The sequence below is a fragment of the Arachis ipaensis genome, chromosome B10, assembly GCF_059453495.1.
Source record: "Arachis ipaensis isolate K30076 ecotype BB chromosome B10, ASM5945349v1, whole genome shotgun sequence".
In the NCBI taxonomy this organism is placed as follows: Eukaryota; Viridiplantae; Streptophyta; class Magnoliopsida; order Fabales; family Fabaceae; genus Arachis; species Arachis ipaensis.
The window spans coordinates 144,114,935-144,138,462 of NC_142435.1; the positions used below are offsets into that span (position 1 = coordinate 144,114,935).

Here is a 23,528-nt window from a genome sequence, read left to right on the forward strand (position 1 = left end):
TTGTGTTCTAGGTTCCAATCCAAACCAAAAGAGTCACATCTTTCTGCAGTTAAAAGGATCATTAGATATGTTCATGGCACATCCAATTTTGGTCTTTGGTATCCTAAGATTGATGATTTTTCTGCAGTTGGTTATTGTGATGCAGATTTTGCTGGTGATAGAGTTGATAGAAGGAGCACTTCTGGTTTATGTTGCTTCCTTGGGAAGTCCTTAAATGTATGGTCAAGTAAGAAGCAACCAACAGTGGCCCTTTCCACTGCAGAGGCTGAGTATATAGCTGCTTCCTCTTGTTGTTCTCAGCTTTTATGGTTAAAAACGCAGTTTGTTGATTACAAATTAAATGCTGAAAATATTTTCATACTGTGTGATAATATGAGTGCTATTAATATTTCTAAAAATCCAGTTTTGCACTCTAGGACTAAACATATTGAAGTGAAATTTCACTCAATAAGAGAACATGTCCAAAAGGGGGATATTAGTATTCAATTTGTTAAATCAGAGGAGCAATTAGCAGATATTTTTACAAAACCATTAGCTGAGGATAGATTCTGCATGCTTAGGACTTGTCTAGGAATCTTGAGTTATGATTCTTTGTTTGAAAAATGCTGATGTATTTGCTGGAGCTTTTTGTCTCATAAACAGGCATGAGACAATTCTGGGAAGGTGATGAACGTTTCCATCAAGTCAGCGTGTTCTGGGCTTATTTCAAATGAACCTCAATCTGGGCCAACCTTAATATTCAGATCAAGAGTAGTCCAAATGTGTTTCATTAATCTCATATCACTTCTAGGCCCTAACATGAATGTTACAATCTTGTTTGTTATTTTTGATGACTTGTGTGTTTCATAAAAGGTTTTCAATAAATGTTTTGTGGCCCAAAAGGTTTTCAAGAGGATTTAATTTTGGCCCAAAAAAGGTGTTTCAGGTTAATTTTGTTATTTTTCTCAAATTTTAAAATTAACTTCCCTTTTATTTTTTTAAAAAATCAAATAAAATCTTTCTTGAATGAGGTTATGTCTTTTCAAGTCTTTTCAAATGGTGATGCAGTTGCATGGTTTTGGAAATCCACTTTTTGGGTACGGTTACCAACACTCCCTCTCTTCCCTCCATAACTTCTCCACACACTCTTTGGTTTCTTCCCACTCACTTTACTGCTTCTCTTCCCTCAAAAGACTGAAACTAACCAAATGAGGAAGAAAACCATTCCTAAAAGGCCTCCTTGTGAAAAGATTTACAAGCTACCCACAAAGCCTTCCACTCGTTCTCAAGACCGGACCTTTACCCCTTCTCCTTCTCCTCCTACCTCTCCTCCTCGCTGTGACCCCATGGCTTGGACCAAGAACACTCCAAGGTTCCCTGCCTCTGCCAAGCCAACGCCACCACCGAAAGTCACACCATCCAAACCAGGTTCATCGAAACCGAGTTCATCCAAAGGGAAGCGTCCTGCAGCACCAGAACCTCCACCCGAGTCCACACAACCAAAGTCTAGGTCTGTTCCATCACGTTCTCAAAGAGGTAAAACTCGAGTTCCTCTCACATCTGTTAGAGAACCAGACATTGATCCTTTTGCTCACAAATCACACTATATGACATCTCACTCAGACTTTAACCCCCATCGTTTCAAATCTGCCATGAACCACAATTTCTATGAGGGAGTCATTCAGTATCGTACTCTATGTCCATCTTTTCTGGCTGATTTACCTGATTTGAAAAAGAAAGGTTTTTCTTTTGTTGAAAATTTGGAATTTTTAGACTAGAATCACCTTTTCAAAATCAAAAAACCTGTATATCCTCAGTTGGTCAAAGAATTTTATGCAAACATGACTTACCATGAAGGAAGTGTGCATTCGTATGTTAAGGGCTGAGACATATTTCTAAATAATGAAACTATCAATGATGCCTTGAAGTATACTGATGTTGGGCCTTGTGCCTACACTTCGGTTAAGTGGGATGAAGGTGTTGGAATTCCTATCATGATGCATTGGCTCACATCTGTGAACATGTTTCTCTAATTGATGGTATTACACCCACTCACAAAGCCCTAGGATATGAGCGTGCTCAATTGCACCGAATGGTCAATCATGTTATTCTGCCTCAAAGCGGCTCATATCAAAGGGTTTCCTACACTGATACTCTTGTTTTATATACCCTTCTTACCAAAACTGAAATTTTATTTGCATACTTGATGGTTAGATATATGTTTGACTCTGTTAGGAGTGAAAAGGACAAAGCACTCCCTTATGGCATGTTTCTAACTTGCATATTTGAACATTTTGGTGTTGACTTGACCAATGAGAAATATGAAAATAGACATTCATACCTAAAGGGGGGTGGTTCAGTGAAACAGAACAAAGGACCCACTAGATCTGAAAGAGTCGTCCTAGATGATGAAGATGAGGACTTTGTCCCTGAGGATTCTCCTGCTCCTTCTACCGAGGGTACTTCCATTTCCACTGGGAAGAAATCCACTTTGCTGAATGTGGTCAAGGATGTTGCTCAAGAGTTTGTCTCCCAATCGAATCACTTGATTGAATTGAGCAAAGAGCGAAGGAAGCTGGCGAGCAAACATGAGAACTTCCTGAAGAAATCAAGAGATAGAGTGGCTGTGCTCATTACCTTCATTGATAACCTTCAAAATGATGAAGACATTACCACTGATGCTGAAGAGGAAGCTGCCTCGGAGGGGAATGGTTCTGATGCCTAGGATTTGTCTCATAAAATATGTTGATGCTGCTCATTTTTTTGTCTCATAAACTCTGTTTTATTTTGCTACTGTTTGGTATACTCTTGTTGTCTTGGATAAATGCAATAACTTTGAACACTGATACACTTTTGGTTCTTTCGTTAGTTATCTTGGCTGTGCACTAATCTTTCTTGCAGGGTTTATAGTGCTGTTTTTGTTGATCTTGCATGTTATCCGCCCCTTGATGACAAAAGGGGGAGTAATAGCTATTAAAAGTTGTTTTTGCATTTTGATTCAGTTGATTGATTCAGTTGAATGATGCTGCTGATTTTTTGATTAGTCAGTTGATTGATGCTGATAATTTATTGATGCTGCTAATTCTTTTCTGAACTTTGTTTCGGATTAGAACTGAACTTTGTTTTTGCAAATTGTTTTTGTTTTACAATATGCTTTGGCTGTTGTCATGATAAGAAATAATGGGCTGAATATGTGTTGCTGGTTATATAGAATCCCTTAGTCAAGTTACATCTTGAATAGCTCCTTTTTAAGCTTAATATAAATAGGAACAAAAAGGAAAGAGCATAGATTCAGGGGGAGCTATTGTTGAAAAGGAAAGGGGGAGCAACACATTAGCAAGCAACATCATTCAAAGGGAGTTTCTAAACCTTACTCAAACTTATTTACTTCCTTTTTGATTATTGCTTAAATCATGTTTGTCATCAAGGGGGAGATTGTTGAGTTAAGAAATTAACTAAATTAATTAGTGATGACAAACATTATTTTTGGCAAAATAAATAATTAGAGTTGTTTAAATTAATAAGTATATATTGCTAATTATTTATTTTGAGTTGCAGGCCAAATTCATTTTTAAGCAGCCCAAATGGTATAATAAAATTATAGCAAGGCTGATGGGAAAATAATCAAGCTCAGCCCAAAAGAAACAAAGCCAAAGGATCTGATGGGCCAATCGGGTTGCTTTATGGAAATTCAATCCAAACCCGTATCCAACTCGCAAGACTTCTTTTGTAAGATTGAAGTCTTCTCCCTCTTGAAGTGCAACGTTCTTCTACTTTCTGACCAAGTCAAATCAACTTCACAAAAAGTAAGAAAGAGAAGAAAAGCTTCCTCCATAAGCCAGTAACCAAAGAAGCAAGAAAGAGAAAATTTAAGCTTGAAGCGCAGAAGCTAAAGCAGAAAATCTAATCCAAATCAAGCTTAGGTTAAAGGTAATCCATCTCATCTTGCATGCATCAGATCTTCATCCCTTCTTCCCAACTCTCTGCACTATCCGAAAATGGCATTCAAGGGAAAGTTGATCTCTGTTCTTCACTGCTACAAATCCACGGTCACAAGAGATTCTTGGGGACCAAGTTGCATTTCTATAGTTCAGATTTGGTTGACCATGAGAAGATTTTCATGGTTACTGTTTTGTGGCTTTCGGTCAAAATGAGGAAGTCAGAGGGAAAGTTTCTTCTCTGAGGATTAAGGTGAAAAAGTAAATCTGTGGGTTAGTGAAGCTCAAGGCTCAAGGTGTTGACCTTGGAAGAAGAACTCAGCCACATGCAAGGAGATAAAAGAAGCTTGATGTTCACTCAGAAAGTAAGGAGAGAAAACCAGAGTGTGAGAACAGTGTTCTGTTAGGAAATTCCTCTACTTGGATAATGCTTTCTTTCAAAGAAGCATTTGGCCAATACTGAAGAACTGCATCTGAGGTTTGCGAATCTGGTTTTGCACATAGCAAAGAGGCTGCTGATGAAGTCAATCTCCTTCATGTTTTACAGATTGTAATGTACTTTTCTATGTTTATCTTTCTGTAATTTCTTGTGAGAAAAGGCATATTGAGAGAGCTCAAGTAAAAGCCATGAGTGAAAAAAGGCTGAGTGAAACACTTGAGAGAAAAGCCTAGAGTTATTTTCAGATTTCTTTAGGTATGTTTATGTCTTGTATCTTGTAGCTGTGAGGTATCCCTTTCTTAGTTGGGTTAGCACTAAGAGTGAATAGTTAGGTATTAGCATAGCCAATGTCAAGTTAGGATAGAACTTGAGTGTGAAAGGATTGGGTCAATCCTGTGTTATTGGTGTATGTAATACTGTTAACTATAGTAAAATTCTTCCATTGTTGTGGAGGAGACTTTATGTAGGTTGCATAGCACAAGGCAACCGAACCAGGATACATGCTGGTGTTAGCTTTTCTCTTCTCTGCTGTGTTCTGTTTTCTGATTTTCATGAGACAAAAATAAATTGTCTCATAAATTTCCGCTGCTAAGTTATAACAGAATTAGAATTGCAAATCTGTTTTAAAAGGGTAACAACAGCAACTAAAAGGAATGCATAGATTCAACCTCCCTTCTCTAAGCCTACCACAACCTTCAAAAGTGCTAGTAAACAGAGTCAAACCGTTTCCTTTGGAGATCATCGGCCCACTCCAGGGTAGTTTTATCCCGAGAAGAGAAACTACGGAGAACATCATTGTTGCACAGGAAATTATGCATGTCATGAGGAACACTATGTAAATCCTGTTAAATTAGTAAATTAATTTTTAATAAAAAAATTAGAAATGTGAATATTATATCAAATTATGATAGATCTCATCGAAACGAGAATTTGGACACTAATTTTAAAGAATTCGGCTCAAGATTGGACTGAACGGGCCAAACCGGTCGAACCGGATCCGTGGACCCAAACCAGCCCAAAAGGACATTAAGTGAACCCAAACTTTTTCCCTTTCTTCCATTATTCACGTAGCAGCAAGCAGAGGAAGGGGGAAGAATGAAAAAACACTTCCAACCCTTACGGTGATTTCAAAACGCCGTAACTCCTCCATCCGAGCTCCGATCGTCACACGTTTGCGCCCACGCGACCACCGCGTCGAGCTTTACATTTCTACTGAAACAATTTCATTGGTAACTTGCTTATTCACTCTCAGCCTTCTCTTCCCCCAAATTTTCAAAAATTGGATAGAGATATTGAATTTCTTTACTCTTTGATGTTTTAGGATCAAATTAACTTAAGAAAAACGTTTACTCTTGCTTATGTGAAACTTGGGTAAGGTGAGGATACTATAATTCCATTTTAATTTTACTAAATTTATGTTTTAAGTTTTAAATTGGGTATATATGTGTTATGAATGTGTATTAGGTTGTGAATAAATAATTAGAGCTTGAAATTGTGGATATTGGAACTTGGAGGAAGCTAAATACTAGTGTTTTATTGAGGTTTTTGGGGCTGTGCTTGTATTAATAGGCTGCCTTGATCGCTACGAGGAAAATGACCAATGTATGATTTAGGTTTCTTGCATTTAATATATAATTTTTTGTGAAAACTTAGACTAGATGACCATAGGATAAGTTAGAACGTATGTGTATATTGTGGTTTAGTATCTTATTGTTAAATATGGATTGATATGGTACTGATTAGTTAAAGAATTAGTAAATTGTTAATCATTGATTTGAGGATACAAGTATGTAATTTATGAGCTATGGTTTGGTTGTGGGATTTGGCATGTGCATATGTAATTATTGTTGGTGGATTTGGCATGTGTATATGTAATTATTGTTGGTGTGAAGTGTGATTTTCATGGTGGTTGTTGTGTTTAGGAAGAAGGACATTTTTGTTCTAGCATGTGCAGGTTATTGTGTTGGTAACATGGGAATTGTTTTGAATAAGAAAAAAGTTTTGTAAGTTTACAAAAGTTGGTTTTTGGCCAAACTTCGGTGAGGCATAACTTAGCTTTCGGACCCTCAATTTGCTCCCAACTTATTTTAAAGTAAAAATTGGGTTCGTGAAGTTTATGCCATTCGAAGAACGGGAGAAAAATATTTTAAATCGAAGAAGTTATGGTTGTTGGAAGATTGTACCTAAAAACTATCTTTTTTTACAATTCTGCAGCTTTGCTACTGAATCTATTTTTTTTAAAAGAGTGTACGTCCACGCGTACGCGTGGCCCTCTGTTCTAGCAAACATGATTTTTTGAGTTTTAAACTCTATTTCAAACTTCCAAACCTTTATTTACATTCCTTTAGTCATAAATAGTAGTATTAAACCTAATAATCAGATGAAGCTATGAAATGGGGATAACTTGGAGGTGAAGTAAAATTGAAAAATGATGAATTGATTGTGAAATGTTACGAATGATCATGTATGATACTTGGATTGATAATTAAATGAATGATCATGTATGAAACTTAGCTTGAATGATACGAGATTCCCTGGGTAAAGTACCGTGACTTGCCACCACGTGTACCAGGTTAAAAACTTGATACTCTGTTGACCCTACGACGTAAGGATAACCGAGCACTTATAAATTCCTGGGAATGGTACCCCATTGAGTGATTTGATATATATATATGAGTAAAAGCTATGCATAGACTCATGGGATGCACATCGGGGGACAGTCCAATGGTTTAGCAAACCGAACTTGTCAGGTTGGCTTGATAACTGACAGATGAGACTCATCAGCCATAGGACAGGCATGCATCATGTGCATACTACTTGAATTACTTGTTTGTGCATTAACTGGGTGTGCCTAAGTGTACTTGCCATGTTAAATGTATATTTGTTACCTGCAGTATTTGTAACATTCTTGTGCTTGCCTTTATCTGTTTATTTGTCTATGAAACGCTGACAGAGATGGAGGTATGGAGGGATGACAGTATAGGACTTAGATTTAAGATTAAGTTAAATTAGGCTTAGATACTCTCAGAAAACTACCTTTTACGGCTTCTGTTTAATACTTTAAGCTCTATAATCTGAGTGTCGGCGTTCTAGGATTGCCTCTGGTATTCTCAGGACCTTATATCTTATGTGTGTGGCACCTTTACCATATTGAGAACCTCTAGTTCTCACCCCATACTATGTTGTCGCTTTTCAGATGCAGGTCGAGAGGCACCTCGTTAGGCATTTGGACTTCTGAAGCGAAGTGGGTATCGGGTTATTTTGTTGTATAGTGATGTATATATATGTACTTAGCTTTCTCTCCGCATAACTTGTTCCTTTTGATCCTCTTAGAGGCTTATGGAGAGACAGGATTTTGTTTACGTACATTTGAATTTTGGATATGTATATATATATATATGTGTGTGTGTGTGTGTGTGTGTGTGTGTGTGTAAATATTCTTCGGCCAGCCTTGACTTCACGGGCTGAATTAGGAGCTTGTTATTTTGTATCTTTGGCACTCTATTCCTACTTTTATTAACTTATGTTTGATAGTTATAGTTTTCTTAGTACGCAAGTTAATTCGTTTTTCGAGCGTTGCGCTTTTATTTCGCGATTTTTATTTCATCTATTCTTCAAGGCTCCTAGAATGTTATAATCTTTCTGCTATTATATGTATACATTATATTGTATAGGTTGTAATACCACACCACCTTTATTTTACGGCTTAAGCGTAAAGCTCAGTGTGGTAGGGTGTTACACACTAAGTCTAGAAAGGGGACTACGGCTTTCAAGATCAATTTAGAGAAAACTTATGACAGAGTGGATTGAAGATTCCTTAAAGCTTCGTTGGTCAGATTTGGTTTTTCGAGAGCTACTATTTAATCTTATTATGGCCTATGTGATGTCATCTTTTTTGGCTATCTTGTGGAATAGTGAGAGACTTCAGAATTTTAACCCGAAGAGGGATTTGAGTTAAGGGGATCTCATGTCCCCATATCTTTATGTGCTTTGTATGGGGACTCTTGCTTGTTTTATTACTCATCGGATTTCTAAAGGGTTGTGGATACCTGTGTTGGTCTCCGGGCATGGCCCTAAAATCTCTCATTTGATGTTTGCTAACGATCTCCTATTTTTTTGTAAAGCTACAAAAGTTCAGATAGGGGAGGTTATGCTGACTATGAAGTTATTTTCTAAAGCAGCATGATTGAAGGTGAACCTTAATAAATCTAAGGCTCAATGCTCAAAGAATATTTATGAGAGAAGGAAAGACGTGCTCTCAGGAGTTTCTACTATTCGCTTTTGTCAGGACTTGGGATGATATCTAGGGGTGAATATTGGGTATGAAGATCTTCTAAAAAGACGACTCAAGATGTTATTGAAAAGATTCAGAAGAAGCTTATTAGTTGGAAGGGGTATTTGTTGAATAAGGTAGGAAGACTTTATTTGGTTAAATTGGTAATGACTTCTATTCTAGTTTACAACATGCAGATTGTTCTTCTTTCGAAGTATGCTTGTAAAAAGATAGATTCTTTTATGAGACAGTTTTTATAGAGAGGCCAAACTAATGAAAAAGGATTGTCATTGGTTAAACGGGATGTTGCAATAACTCCTAAAAAGACGGGTGGTTTGGGTGTTAGGAATACCTACTCAACTAACATGGCACTTCTTGACAAATTAGTTTGGAATTGCTTCAATAATAGAGACAAGTTATGGGTTCAGTTTATGATGCATAGATATTTCCAGAATTCAACTTTTTTTGGCAACAACAACAATCAAAACGCTTCAGCCATTTGGAAAAATATTCTCAAAGCATTTCATGCTCTCAAGGATGGATCAGATGAATGTTGGGATGTACAACAATCTGTATGGCATGAAGAGTGGACTCTTTTTGGAAGGCTTTATGATCTTGTTTCCTATGTTCACATATCTGAGTTTGATTTTGTAGTGGCAGATTTATGACATGATAGATTTTAGGAGGTGGAGAGACTTGCATCGACAATTCCTCTTGAAGTCAAGTATTTCATTCATTGTCTGCACTATTTGACTTTGGCTGACATAGAACCGGGGTGGAGTTAGTGGCCTACAAGGATAAAAGGGTATAGTATAAAAGGGGATTATCATTGGTTGTAAAAGAATAAATTGAATTGGAATGAAAATAGTAACTAAAACTGGCTTTGGCACTTGAATCTTCTAGAAAAGATCAAATTAACTGTGTGGTTTGGGGTTCATAACGCTCTCCTAACGGAGGTTTTCCACTTCAGGCGGCATCCAGGTAGTTCAGTTATGTACCAGAGATGCAATGCGGCTCCAGAGACAATAGAACATTGCCTTAGAGATTATGTATATTCCAGAGTTATTTGGCAGATGCTAGATCCTCAGATTATTGATTCGGTTGAAGGCTTCTCTATGAAAGCCTAGTTTCAGAAGGTCATATCTGGTAAGAAAGCTCTTTTAGGGGCCGGAATATGGTAGTTGTGGAGGTATATGTGCAATGACATTTTCAATACTAAAAATCATTGGACAGATCACAAGGTGGTTGCTCTCATCAGAAGCATGATCATGGATCTAAGGTTATATATGAACATGTGTACTTCTTTTAGTACCTTCAGGAACCGTTTATCCTGAGAATCTCATGTAAGTAATAGTTTTAAAGTTAATTGTGATACTAGTTTGTTTACTAATTTGAGCTTGGCTGGATTTGGTTGTCTTATTAGAAATTCTAATGGGGGTTGGATTGTGGGTTGTTATGGTAGCTCTCCTCCTTGCTCCATCATCCGATATGAGCTTTTTGCAGTTTGGAGAGGCCTTATTTTAGCTTGAAATTGTGGATTGAGAGACATAGTGTGTGAAATAGATTTTCTGGACATTCTTCATCTTTTGCATGATTCTCTTGGTGAGTGTAAATCTGAAGTTGTTAATTTAGTTAACAAGATTTAGGAGTTGTTATCAAGACCCTGGTATGTGATTTGATTGGATATGTAGAGAAGCAAATAAAACTACGGATGGATGGCTATTTACGGAGTTAGAAATAATCTCAATCATGTTATTTGGTCTAAGCCTTATGAAGTTCTCCAAAAAATCATTATGTCTTATTTAGGATATGTGTTTTGTGAAGCATGGAGTGTCAAAAAAGTGTGACAGTAACCTCTATTAGATTTTACGCTAATTTTTTTATGGATGGAGAAAAATAAAATGAAAAATAATCATTCACGAAGTCTTTTAAAAAAATTTGGCAAAAAATTTTCCAACTCTTCCATTAGTGTCTTGCTAATGTTTAAAACACGGCCCTTTATGTTTGGCCTAAATCTTAAAAACTCGGAAGGACAAACATCTTTATACGGGTTTAGTTGGATCTCCAACTGAATTTTCAAAATACTTCAACATGTAGTCTAAGATAGGGTTTACCATAGCATTTGCATACTAATTCACATGGAGAATCTCCATGTTTATTATAAGCATTTGCATTAAGCAAATTGTTATATGCAGCATTAAAGTAGGATAACTTTTCTGGCAAAAGATTCGACGCTCCCATAACATTTGGACTATTAAATAGTTTTAATAACTAAACATATTTTTTAAGTTTTTTAATAATTGCCAAATAGTCTTTATTTAATTTTAATTATAAATAAATCTTTTATATATTATTTAATTATAAAATTTACTCTCTAGTTTATAAATTATTATTTTATTATTAATTTATCATATTCATTAACAATTAGAAATAAAAACAACAATGAAATAAATATTCCATTAATCATGACCTTCATAAATATTTTGGCAATACAAATCAATGATTTTTTTTATATCTGATCCGTTATATCCATAAAAATTATAAAAATCGTGTTTGCTGATAATTCAAATGATTGGAAGTACAACCAATCGAGTGAATTTCGCACCACAATATAAATTTTTCCAAAATTCAATTGATTAGAAGTGTAACACAATCGATTGAAAGTGTTACACAATCAATTCAATTGCGCTATACAATATAAAAATGTTTCAAGTAGTTTTGGTTATGGTTTTTTATTTTATTTTTCCAATTCTTTTATTAAGAATTTTCATAGATGAGTCTTTTGATAATTTGGATTAAGTGTTTTTCAGTCCTTTAACTTAATGAAACAGGTTTATGCAATTACTATTCAAACACACTATCCTAATTATTTTTCTGATAACTCTGGGTTTAAGGATGAGCAAAACATTACTATAGAAAACTCATAGGTATGATAAGCTCATAAGTAATGGTTCGATTGCTCGGATGCTTGGTAGATCTACAAGGCAGAAGACGGAGCAATGGAATGAAGAGATCTGGACCTGGGGGTGAATTGTTGGAGTGGTGCATTCGGCCGAGGCGTCGGCGTGTCGGCGGGTGTGGCCACTTGTAAAGACACTCCGGCACTAAAGTCAGGGTCTATACAGAGAGGTGGCTAATTAAGGTTAGAAAGGTGATGTACCTTTGGGAGGGGTAGGTCCCTCCCCATCTATAATATATACCCGGGTGGGCCCCTAGTGATCAGGTCTATCCTTCTAGAAGTTTCTGCTAATTGTCCAGATTTCTTGTGGAATGGGAGGTGATGTGCGAGTTACCCTGTATTGGGTCGGCGGACCCATCAGGTCAGTAGATCGTAACCGGACCCGACTTTTTAGTAGACTAGACCGAATCAGTAATAACTAGTTCTATAGATGAATTTTTATTTTCATTTTTATTTGATCTCACATATGTTTTATTGCTTTATAGTTAGATTCATTTGTACTATTTGGTGGATTTTTCTCTTTTCCTTTTGATTTAAAAATAGCAAAATGTGTGAACAAGAAGTGCAAGCTCTAAAGAAAAGATTTTTTTTACTGTTGAACTGTGTCAATCTAATTACCAGACACCAGCCATGACTTCAAATTGCAGAAATTAATGCACCAAAGTGATTGAATGCTAAGGTGTGTACTGAGTACTCTATAGCACTGGAATAAATGTCAGTTAAAATGAGCAAAAAAATTTAGTTATATAGAAGGGACAAAAAATTTGATTATATAGAAAGAGCATTTTGGTTGAGTATAATTTTTACCAACCTTAAAATGATCAATATTAAGAGATATACAAATTAAATTTTTGAAAAATATTTTGGTTACTTAATAAAAAAAATTGCAATTGATTTTTTTCTAACGAATTATTTTATGTTTTATGAATGAATTTCTCCGCATTTTGTTTGTGTAAAAATAATTTTCTTTTATATTCAGTATAGATAAAAAACTATGATTTTCTTTTGCTGGATGCTAGTAAATTTATAATGGCGTAACATACAGCGTAGTGTAAAATTCAATCAATTGTGTAACACTGCCAAATTCAATCGATTGAATTTTGAAAAAAATTCATATTAGCGTGCAAAATTCAATCCATTGATAAAAAAATTCATTGTATTGCGTAATTCAATCAATTGTGTAACACTTCCAATAGATTGAATTTTGAAAAAAACTCATATTGCCGTGCGAAATTCACTCGATTGATTGTTCCAATCGTTTGAATTACCAACAAAATATGATTTTCTTAACTTTTATGGATGTAACAGATAAGGAATAAAAAATTTATTGATTGGCATTGCCAAAATATTTATGGAGGTCATGATTAATGGAAGATTTATTTCATTATTGCTTTTATTTTAAATTGTTGATGAACATGATAGAGGAATAATGAAGACTATTTGACAAATTAATTTGTAAAGACTATTTGATAATTATTAAAAAATTTTAAAAATATATTTCATTATTAGGACCATTTAATAGTCCAAAAGTTATGTGACCGCTAGGGGTGTCCGCGGATCGGATAGGATCGGATATGGCCGAAAATTTGATCCGATCCGCACAATTTTCATCGGATCGGATCGGATATGATATCCGCACTTTTTAGTGCCGGATCCGATCCGATCCGATCCGATCCGCAAATGTGCGGATCGGATCGGATATCGAGTATATCCGCATAATTAAACCTTCTCTTTTTAATCATATTTCTATGTAAAAGAATTCGATAAAAATATTTCTTTCATACTTTTAAATTTATTTATTCCTAAAATATTTTTAATCAAACTCTCTCTAAATAACAAAAATAAAATAATACAATATATGAATAATAATTACTAACTAAAACATACAAGCAAGTAAATATAATACCAAACATATATATATATATATATTTTAATTATTATAGTGCGGATCTGCGGATCCGCGAATCGGATACGCGGATGTAGAGCAGATGCCCGCGATCCGATCCGATCAATTTGCGGATCGGATTGTATCCACAATTTTCGGATCGGATGCGGATATTTACTGCGAATTTGCGGATACGATCCGATCCATGGACACCCCTAGGAGTGACCCCCTAGGGGTGACCGCCGAATCTTTGCCAACTTTCCTACGTGATAGAAAAACATATGAACGTTTCCACAAATAATTTCATATAGAATTTTGTTAAAAAAAACAATTTAAGTTTTCTAAATAGATTTTATAAAGCGTACATGCATGAGGTTAACCATTTAACAAATATTTTTTTTTAATTTTCTGTTATTTAGATTATTTTTTATTAATAAACATATAAACTCAATTGTAATTAATTAGTCAATTTAGCATATCTTATAAATGAATTTTGTTTGTTAGTTATTTAATATATAGTTATAATTAATTTTGTAATAAGAGTACATAAGGTTAATCACCTAACAAATACTTTTTTAGGTTTTTATTTTAAAGATAGGTTTAATTACTCTGTTGGTCCTTATAGTTTTGCGAAATTTTTAATTAGGTCCTTATACTTTTTTTCCTTTTAATTGAGTTCTTGCACCAAATTTTATTTTTAATTGGGTCCTTATACTTTTTTTCCTTTTATTTTGGTCCCTGTACCAATTTTTTTTAATTGGATTCCTATATAATTAAAACAATTACTGTTAATAGGGACCTAATTAAAAAAAAAAATTAGTGTAGGGACCCAATTAAAAAAAAAAGTATAGAGACCTAATTAAAAATTTCGCGAAATTAGAGAGACTAACAGAGTAATTAAACCTTAAAAATATTCGGTCACCAAAAAAAAAAACCTTAAAAATATTCAAAAAATGAAAAGAGCCCACTTTCTTTCTTTCTCAACCTTTATTCTACTTCTCTATCTTTTAATTCATCAAACCATCAATAAAACCATCAATATCACGTCTTAAATAGTTTAAAATTTGAGATTTTATTGAATTTTAAATACAAGACAAATTTTAAAGTTAATTTATACTGCTCTTAACTATTCAACTAATTATTTGCATATAATATATATTAAAGTATAAACTAAATATTTAAAAGATATAAAATAATATATTATATATAAATATATAATTATTAATTTAATTATTATTTTTTATATACATATACTTTTTTTTATAATAATAAAAGATTATAAACTTAACTTTAGAAGCAAACACCAATCCAAATTGACAAATAAAATGTTATGTATGTACACACAAAATTAATTATTATATATTCGTGTATAAATATATATACTATTTGACTAATTTTTAATATATATTTTATATAAATAATTAATTTAATAATATTTTTTTTTGGTATAGTTGATGTCAAATGCCACGAGTAGACCTGTCCCACAATTTATGAAGATGAAGTCAAATATAGTTTCTTTCTACACTCCAACAAGACAAAATTAAAATATTACTGCATTTTATTCATGAGAAACAATATTTGTATTTTTTTTATATTTTTATGATATAAAAATTAATTTTTATTTTTTTCACTCTTTATCAACTATTTTTAATGCTAAAAATAAAAGTACAAAAACAATAATAAGAATGATCTTGTACATTACATTACGCTTTATATATTATTAGTGTGTTAATATGCACTAATATACTTATTACTTCAACTTTTTTTTTATAAATATGAATAAGAATAACAATTTTAGGATTAGATAAAATAGTAATGATGTTATATTATCATAAAAGTTTATGAGTTTAATTATTTAAATTAACAAAATATTCCTTTATTTAAATAATATATAATTATTAATTAATTAATTAAAGATATTTAAATGTATAATAAAAGATATTTTTTTTAAAAAAAAATGTTGTATATCAATTTTCCCCCAATTCAATGTTCATTATATCTATGGTATAGATTATTCAAACGCTGACTTTATATAGCAGCTAGTATTGAGCTATACACATATGAAAACTATGCAAGTCCACGCTACATTAATAATAAAATTATAGTAAAATTATGCTAGTTGCAATGAAAGTCATATTTTGTGTCATCAATTATGCTAGATTAATAGTAAAATTAATTATTAAAAATAAATTAAAATATACATATATTTATATAAAAATATATAATAATTAATTTTAATATATAAATAATATTTTTGTTATCTCATTAATTGTTTAATAAAATGTGTATCTACGTGTCACCTAACTTGTCAGAATGGATGTGTGATGAATGAATGACGTGGCAAAAATTGAATGAACTCAATTTCTCTAGCAAAATCTCGAACATATTGAAAAAAGAGAGTTGCAAATTAAGTTCATTTAATTTTTGCCATATTATTCATTCATCACGCATCCATTCTAACAAGTTGGGTACCATATACACTCTATTAACTTAACGTGCCACATCAGATCTTTGTTAACGGAGATAGCTACGTGGACAAGCGTGGACACAATCTAATATTTAGAGGGGTTAATTGGATAACTATAAATTTAAGGATCAAAATTGAGGTCGGTCAAAAATTTAAGGGTAAAATAGATTTCAACTCATTGTTATTGATAAAAACTTTGATTGTTTCATAAATTTATTCAATAAAAATGAGAAAATATTTGAAGTTATCCACCCATAAATCCATGTGAAGATGTGGATAAAAACAATGCGAGTAATATGGACATCATAAAAGGATTAATTTCTGACTATGTACATGTTTGTTAGAAAATGAAGGAAGACCATAAAAAGAGAAAATAAATCCAAAAAATATGGTGTGAAACAGTAAAAATTAAAAAGTCAATACATGCGGATATTGCTAAAGAAAATAAAGAAACAACAAATAAAAAACTCAATCCTAAATTTATTCATCTGATCCAATCCTATCCAAATATCCACCTAACTAACTAAATTAAGAAACCAACCAAGCAGTGCAGTATTTTAACCCTAATTTAACTCTTTTATCAGTTTATGATACATTATATAAAAAAAAATTAATTTTTAAAAATTATTTTATACATTATTTATATATAAAAATATTTTTTTGTGTTTTAGAAAAAAATTATACAAAATTTAAGCTTCTTTTCTAGTAAATTAAATTTATTATTATTGGCCAATAAATTATAACTCAAATGACATAGTCTCTCCATACTCATTTAAGAGGTTGCGGGTTCGAGTCTCTTGTCTTTGGTAAAAGTCAATGAATTATAGCTCAAATGACATAGTCTCCCCGTACTCAATTAAGAGGTTGCGGGTTCGAGTCTTCTATCTTTGGTAAAAAAAAAAAAAATTATTATTAGCTAAGTTGGGAAAAGACACATATCTCCCTTTTTTCAGTTTTTCTCCTCTTTCATTCCAACGGAACCACCCAAATAACGGCATATTTTCTGTATTTCTCAATTCCAATTGTCCAATTCAACTGCATTCTCTCCCTCCTTCTCCATTCTCTGAGAATCCGGTGACCTACCCCTTATCCTTAAATAAATAAACAGCTAACCTTAAACACTGTCCTCACTCTTTCTCTTTTCTACTGTTTCTTGGTTGGAATATAAAGGAACAAGGGTGGAGAAAGGGAATGGTGGTGAAGATGATGAGGTGGCGGCCTTGGCCGCCTCTTGTTGCGAGGAAGTATGAGGTTCGGTTGGTGGTTAGGAAGTTAGAGGGCTGCGATCTGCTGCAGTTTGACTCCCAAGAGTCTCCTAGATTGACGGTGGAGATTAGGTGGAAGGGTCCAAAACTCACTCTCGGCTCTCTACGGAGGACTCCACTCTCCAGAAACTTCACTAGAGAAGCGGATATCCTTGACACTGCAAGAACCTTGGCTCAATGGGACGAGGAGTTTCACACTGTTTGCACGTTCAATGTCAACAAGGACAATGCCTTCCATCCGTGGGAGATCGCTCTCACTCTTTTTAATGTCAGTCTACTCCCTTTTACTTGTGCCTTTGTGGGATTTGTTTAGAGAATGTATCCTGTTATTTGAAATTTGTTTACTCATGGGCCTGTGAATTACCATTTGATTGGTCAAGTTATTTCATTTACTCTGTTTTAATTCTTGGAGAACATGTTCTGTTTGGGAATTCCGCCACTGATCATTGTTTGTTTTGTGGTTCGTGTCCATTAATTTTAACTCTGATGTTGAATACGTTGCGTTGGTTTTTAACTTTTTGTGTTGCTAACATCTCTACTGACTTATTGTTTTCCGATGGATGATCGGTGACCTTCATGGACGAAATTTTGCAACTTTCCTTCCTATCAGAATGTTTATGTTTTAGTTGACTTTTTTTTTTCCTTTTTGAAGAAAATAATAATACTTAGCCAAATTGAAATATATTTTGTCTGCACTTTTATATGTCAATTGACAAGGGTATCTATCATTGTTACTTGGCTAAACAGCACTTTTCCTTCTGGATTGCAGGGACTGAATCAAGGGCCTAAGAGTAAGGTTCCTGTTCTTGGGACTGCTCTGTTGAATATTGCTGAATTTGCATCTCTAGCTGATCAAAAGGATTTTGATTTAAGCATTCCTCTCACCATTCCTGGGGTTTCTACCGAATCTTCTCCCTCACTTTGTGTATGTCCCCTCTCTTTTGTTTTATCTTTTTTAGCAGTCATAGTTATTAACATTAAAGCTTATCAATCCTTGTTTTGAATTCATCGTAGTACCTCTTGCCCTTATGCAGATATCGGTTAGCTTAGTGGAGTTAAGATCGGCGCAGGAAAGTGCTGACGTAGTTCAGAGATCTGTAGTTCCCCTTTCATCTCCCTCTACTCAGTCTGGAGAGACAAACTTGACAGAAAAGGATGAGCTATCTGCAATCAAGGCTGGCCTTAGGAAAGTCAAGATTTTTACAGAGTATGTATCCTCTAGGAAAGAAAAAATAGCAAAAACAGCGTGTAATGAGCTAGAGGGAAGCGAAAGTAGGTGTTCTAGGAGTGAAGATTACCCCATGGATTCTGATTCACTGGATGATTTTGAAGAAGGAGAATCAGATGAGAGGAAGGAAGCTTCCAGCTTTAGGAAGTCATTTAGTTATGAAAGTCTGGCATACGCAAATGCTGGGGTAAATTGTGAAGATGAAAGTTGTATTTACTACAGCTACAGGAAGTCAGATGATGGGTGTTCACAGATGGAGGATTCAACTATGTGTTCATCTGAGCCTTATTTGTCTCAAATGTCAAAGCGAAGCATATTACCGTGGAGGAAGAGGAAGTTGAGCTTCAGATCTCCCAAAGGTCACAAGGGAGAGCCATTATTAAAGAAGGCCTATGCAGAAGAAGGTGGTGATGACATAGATTTTGATCGTCGGCAACTTAGCTCTGATGAATCCTTTTCACTTCGGGTAAGAATAATCTCACAGTTGTTTCCTTTTGCACCTCTAGCATGTGCACTATGTTTTACTTGCAAGTTGCAACTCTTTAGTCTCTACAGTAGTTTTCTTCTTTGACAGTTTTAGCTCAGTCCTGTTGTCCTGTTTGGGAATGTAAATGTTTTACGATGAGCCATATGTTCACTAAAGAATTAGTGGCATTAACCTGGGAAGATTTTTTATACTTATTCTTTTTTTTTTTTGACTAATATTCAACACTAATGTTTTCACATTGTTTTCCAGTTGTACAAGACTGAGGATGACTCGTGTGCAAATTGCTCATCAGTGTCTGAGTTTGGTGATGACAACTTTGCTGTAGGGAGTTGGGAGCAGAAAGAAGTACTGAGTCGTGATGGTCACATGAAGCTTCAGACACAGGTCTTCTTTGCTTCAATTGATCAACGGAGTGAACGTGCAGCTGGTGAGAGTGCATGTACAGCTCTTGTTGCTGTAATTGCTGATTGGTTCCAGAACAATCATGATCTTATGCCCATAAAGTCACAGTTTGACAGTCTAATTCGAGAAGGCTCATCAGAATGGAGAAAACTGTGTGACAGTGAAACCTATAGGGAGCGGTTCCCTGACAAGCATTTTGATTTGGAAACTGTCATTCAAGCAAAGATACGCCCCCTTTCTGTGGTTCCAGGGAAGTCCTTTATCGGTTTTTTCCATCCTGAAGGGATGGATGAGGAGAGATTTGACTTCCTGCATGGTGCTATGTCTTTTGATAACATTTGGGATGAGATCACTCGAGTTGGAGAGGAGTGCCCAAGCAATGGGGAACCCCAAGTTTATATTGTTAGCTGGAATGACCATTTTTTCATCTTGAAAGTTGAAGATGATGCTTATTACATCATTGACACATTGGGAGAGAGGCTTTATGAAGGATGTAATCAGGCTTACATCTTAAAATTTGACAGTAATACACTAATATACAAGATGCATGATGCTGAGAAACCAAAAGGTGAGCAGCAAATTGTTGAAGCAGTACAAGTTAATGGTAAAGAGATGGATGATCAGTCAAAGAGTGAGTCAGAAAAGGAACTCTTGTGTAAAGGGAAGGAAGCATGCAAAGCGTACATAAAAAACTTCCTGGCTGCAATCCCTATAAGAGAACTGCAAGCTGATCTCAAGAAAGGTCTCTTATCATCAACACCTCTTCATCATAGACTGCAACTTGAGTTTAACTACACTCAACTGGTACAGTCTCATGCTGCAACCGAAACATCATCCATGGCTACTCCTGATACCCTTACTTCAACTTCAGCAGTTGAAACAACTTCATCAGTTGAAACATTATCCATGGCGGCTACTACTGAGACCCTCGCTCTTGTGGTTACCGAGACACCTGAGGCTTTTGCTCTTCCAGAAATCCAAGAATATGAGACTCTTACTCTTACAGTAACAGATGTTACTATGCAATCTTAACTGTAAATTGGAGAAACTGCAGTGATTCTAACTCGTGTCACTAGTTTTAAATTTTAACTTTTTTTTGTTTTTTCTGATTTGAAGTTAAATTTTAGTTTAACAAATTATGACTGACTCAAGGCTCTTGATGCCACATAAAAATGAATGTGGTGTGCTAGGTTTGTGTCTTAGTCTAATTTTATTTCTTGTGAAGGGTATCTTTGTAAATGATTCTGTGTAGTTTCATTTTCAAGAGGTCACAAACTTTTGGCAGTTGATAGATAAATGTAGTTCTCAAAAGATTCTACTTGACCAAAAACTTTTTATAATTGATTCGTTATCTTTTTTTTTTGGTTAAGTGGATTGGACAGTTTTCAATTTTAGACATTATATCCATGTATTACACACCCACACACACTACATGGATACATATTATGAGTTCTTAAACAACATCCAGCAAGGTTTGGTTTAGTGACAACTATGTTTGCCTTACTAGGAGGTGCAGTGGGTTCAAATCCTAGCTATGTCTAGGAAGTTGATATATGAAACCCATTGGGAAAGGGAAGGGGTGTGCGTGTGTAAGGGTATATCATGCCAATTTTCTTAGTGTCATTCAGAGTTTTTTTTTTGGTCAAGTTTCATTCAGCATGTGTTTCTATGATAGTATGAGGCCCATATTGGTTAATAGTTACGAAAAATAATTGAGCAGTCCTTGAATATAAGTATGATCCATTGTTGATGAATGTGGCTATGCTATGATAAAGTAGTGGATTCATGACCAAAAAAAAAAAAAAAGTAGTGGATTTGGTCTTAAGTGTGCTCTTTGATGGATTTTAGTTTTTTTTTCTCCACCTTTCGAGAGACCAAAGGATGCCCATACTTTCATCCTTGGTTATGTGAGGAAAATAAACTCACCCATGGTAAATTTAAAATCTTAGTTAAGGTATTGACAACCCATTTTCCTTATGAACCCGTCGGAAACGACTGTGGAGGAGGCTGACCAGCTACAAAGGAGTAAGAAAAAGCTTCGAAATGATGGAGGCACTTATATCGGAGAGACTTCCAGGATTCCCAGAGAAGAGGACTGGATGTATGATAAGACCACTTTTGTGGGAGCCAATGGAAGAAGGAGAACATATGCAGACCTGGTAATCCATGGCAGCACAGAGAATAATGAGGACTTTGAAGACTTGGATGAGGAAATGACCAACGAAGGGGAGTCTTCTGAGGAAGAGGAATCGGGGATGATGGAAGAAATGTTGGAGTGGAGCCAAGCACAGAGAGAGGCTTACAGGAAGGCACGTAAGGAGGAGAGAGCAATCCCTTCCATCACTGTGAACCGTTTACAGAATGGCATTTTCAACATCCAGGTAAATAAAGCTGAGAAGAAAAGACTAGAAAGGCCATGGAAACACACCTTGATTATCAAGCTGCTGGGAAGGAGTATTTCTTACGGGGTACTTAAGAGAAGGCTCGACACAATATGGGCGAAATCTGGAGGGCTAGACTTGATTGATCTAGGAAACGATTTCTTTGTGGTCAGGCTGTTCAATGAAGATGACTACTGGTATGTTCTGGAAGGAGGACCATGGATGCTTTTTGATCATTACCTTACTATCCGCCGATGGACGCCAGACTTTAATCCCTTCGGTGTGTCAATTAATAAGATAGCGGCATGGGTCCGTCTTCCTGACTTGCCCATTGAGTACTATGATAAGAGATTTCTGGGGACAGTCGGAGACCAGATAGGAAAAACCCTCAAGGTTGATATGAACACGACCAATCAATCACGAGGAAAATTCGCAAGACTGTTGGTGCACGAAATTGTGATCATCAACAATGGCGCCAAAGACTTGGTGCTCTCAAACGTGAATCACACTTTGTCACAACTTCGCACAACTAACCAGCAAGTGCACTGGGTCGTCCAAGTAATAAACCTTACGTGAGTAAGAGTCGATCCTACGGAGATTGTCGGCCTGAAGCAAGCTATGGTCACCTTGTAAATCTCAGTCAGGCGGATTCAAATGGTTTTAGAGATTTGATAATTAAAAGATAAATAAAACGTAAAATAAAGATAGAGATACTTATGTAATTCATTAGTGAGAATTTCAGATAAGCGTATAGAGATGCTTTTGTTCCTCCTGAACCTCTACTTTCCTGCTGTCTTCATCCAATCCTTCATACTCATTTCCATGACAAGCTGTATGTTGGGCATCACCGTTGTCAATAGCTACATCCCGTCCTCTCAGTGAAAATGGTCCAATGCGCTGTCACTGCATGGCTAATCATCTGTCGGTTCTCGATCATACTAGAATAGGATTCAGTGATCCTTTTGCGTCTGTCACTACGCCCAGCACTCGCGAGTTTGAAGCTCGTCACAGCCATCCCTTCCCAGATCCTACTCGGAATACCACAGACAAGGTTTAGACTTTTCGGATCTCAGGAATGGCCATCCATGGATTCTAACTTATACCACGAAGATTTTAATATCTCGGACTGGGTCCCCTGTATTAGATACCTAAGAGATACTCATTCTATCTCATCTTCATGTAGAACGGAAGTGGTTGTCAGGCACGCATTCATAGGTGAGAATGGTGATGAGCGTCACATAATCATCACATTCATCATATTCTTGGGTGTGAATGAATATCTTAGAATAGGAATAAGCTTGAATTGAATATAAAAATAATAGTACTTTGCATTAATTCATGAGGAACAGCAGAGCTACACACCTTAATCTATGGTGTGTAGAAACTCTACCGTTGAAAATACATAAGTGATTATGGTCCAGGGATGGCCGAATGGCCAGCCCCCATAAAGGTCTAAGATAGCATAAAACTGATCAAAGATGTCTAATACAATAGTAAAAGGTCCTATTTATATCAGACTAGTTACTAGGGTTTACAGAAATGAGTAATTGATGCAGAAATCCACTTTCGGGGCCCACTTGGTGTGTGCTTGGGCTGAGCATTGAGCTTTACATGTGTAGAGGCTTCTCTTGGAGTTGAACGCTAGTTTGTAATCTGTTTCTGGCGTTTAACTCCACTTTGCAACCTGTTTCTGGCGTTTAACTCCATAATAGGGCAGGAAGCTGGCGTTGAACGCCAGTTTGCGTCATCTAAACTCGGGAAAAGTATGAACTATTATATATTGCTGGAAAGCCCTGGATGTCTACTTTCCAACGCAATTAAGAGC

General features: G+C 35.3%; 1 protein-coding gene and 1 pseudogene across 1 annotated transcript; both read left to right on the plus strand.

Moving 5' to 3' along the window:
- The first annotated feature begins 1,013 nt into the window (after positions 1–1,013).
- LOC148581999 (uncharacterized) lies at positions 1,014–2,704 on the plus strand (annotated as a pseudogene).
- A 14,222-nt stretch (positions 2,705–16,926) lies between these two features.
- Positions 16,927–20,652, plus strand: LOC107624170 (uncharacterized). The gene is made up of 4 exons (XM_016326644.3): positions 16,927–17,473; positions 17,975–18,130; positions 18,240–18,899; positions 19,170–20,652. Exons 1-4 carry the CDS (start codon positions 17,132–17,134, stop codon positions 20,352–20,354), a joined length of 2,343 nt encoding a protein of 780 aa, XP_016182130.1. The 5' UTR covers positions 16,927–17,131; the 3' UTR covers positions 20,355–20,652.
- The last annotated feature ends 2,876 nt before the right edge of the window (positions 20,653–23,528 follow it).

Coding starts and splice junctions, on each gene's coding strand:
- LOC107624170 (XM_016326644.3), top strand. CDS start 17,132: ATGGTGGTGAAGATGATGAGGTGGCGGCCTTGGCCGCCTCTTGTTGCG. Junction 17,474..17,974: donor TCGCTCTCACTCTTTTTAAT/GTCAGTCTACTC, acceptor TCTGGATTGCAG/GGACTGAATCAAGGGCCTAA. Junction 18,900..19,169: donor ATGAATCCTTTTCACTTCGG/GTAAGAATAATC, acceptor ATTGTTTTCCAG/TTGTACAAGACTGAGGATGA.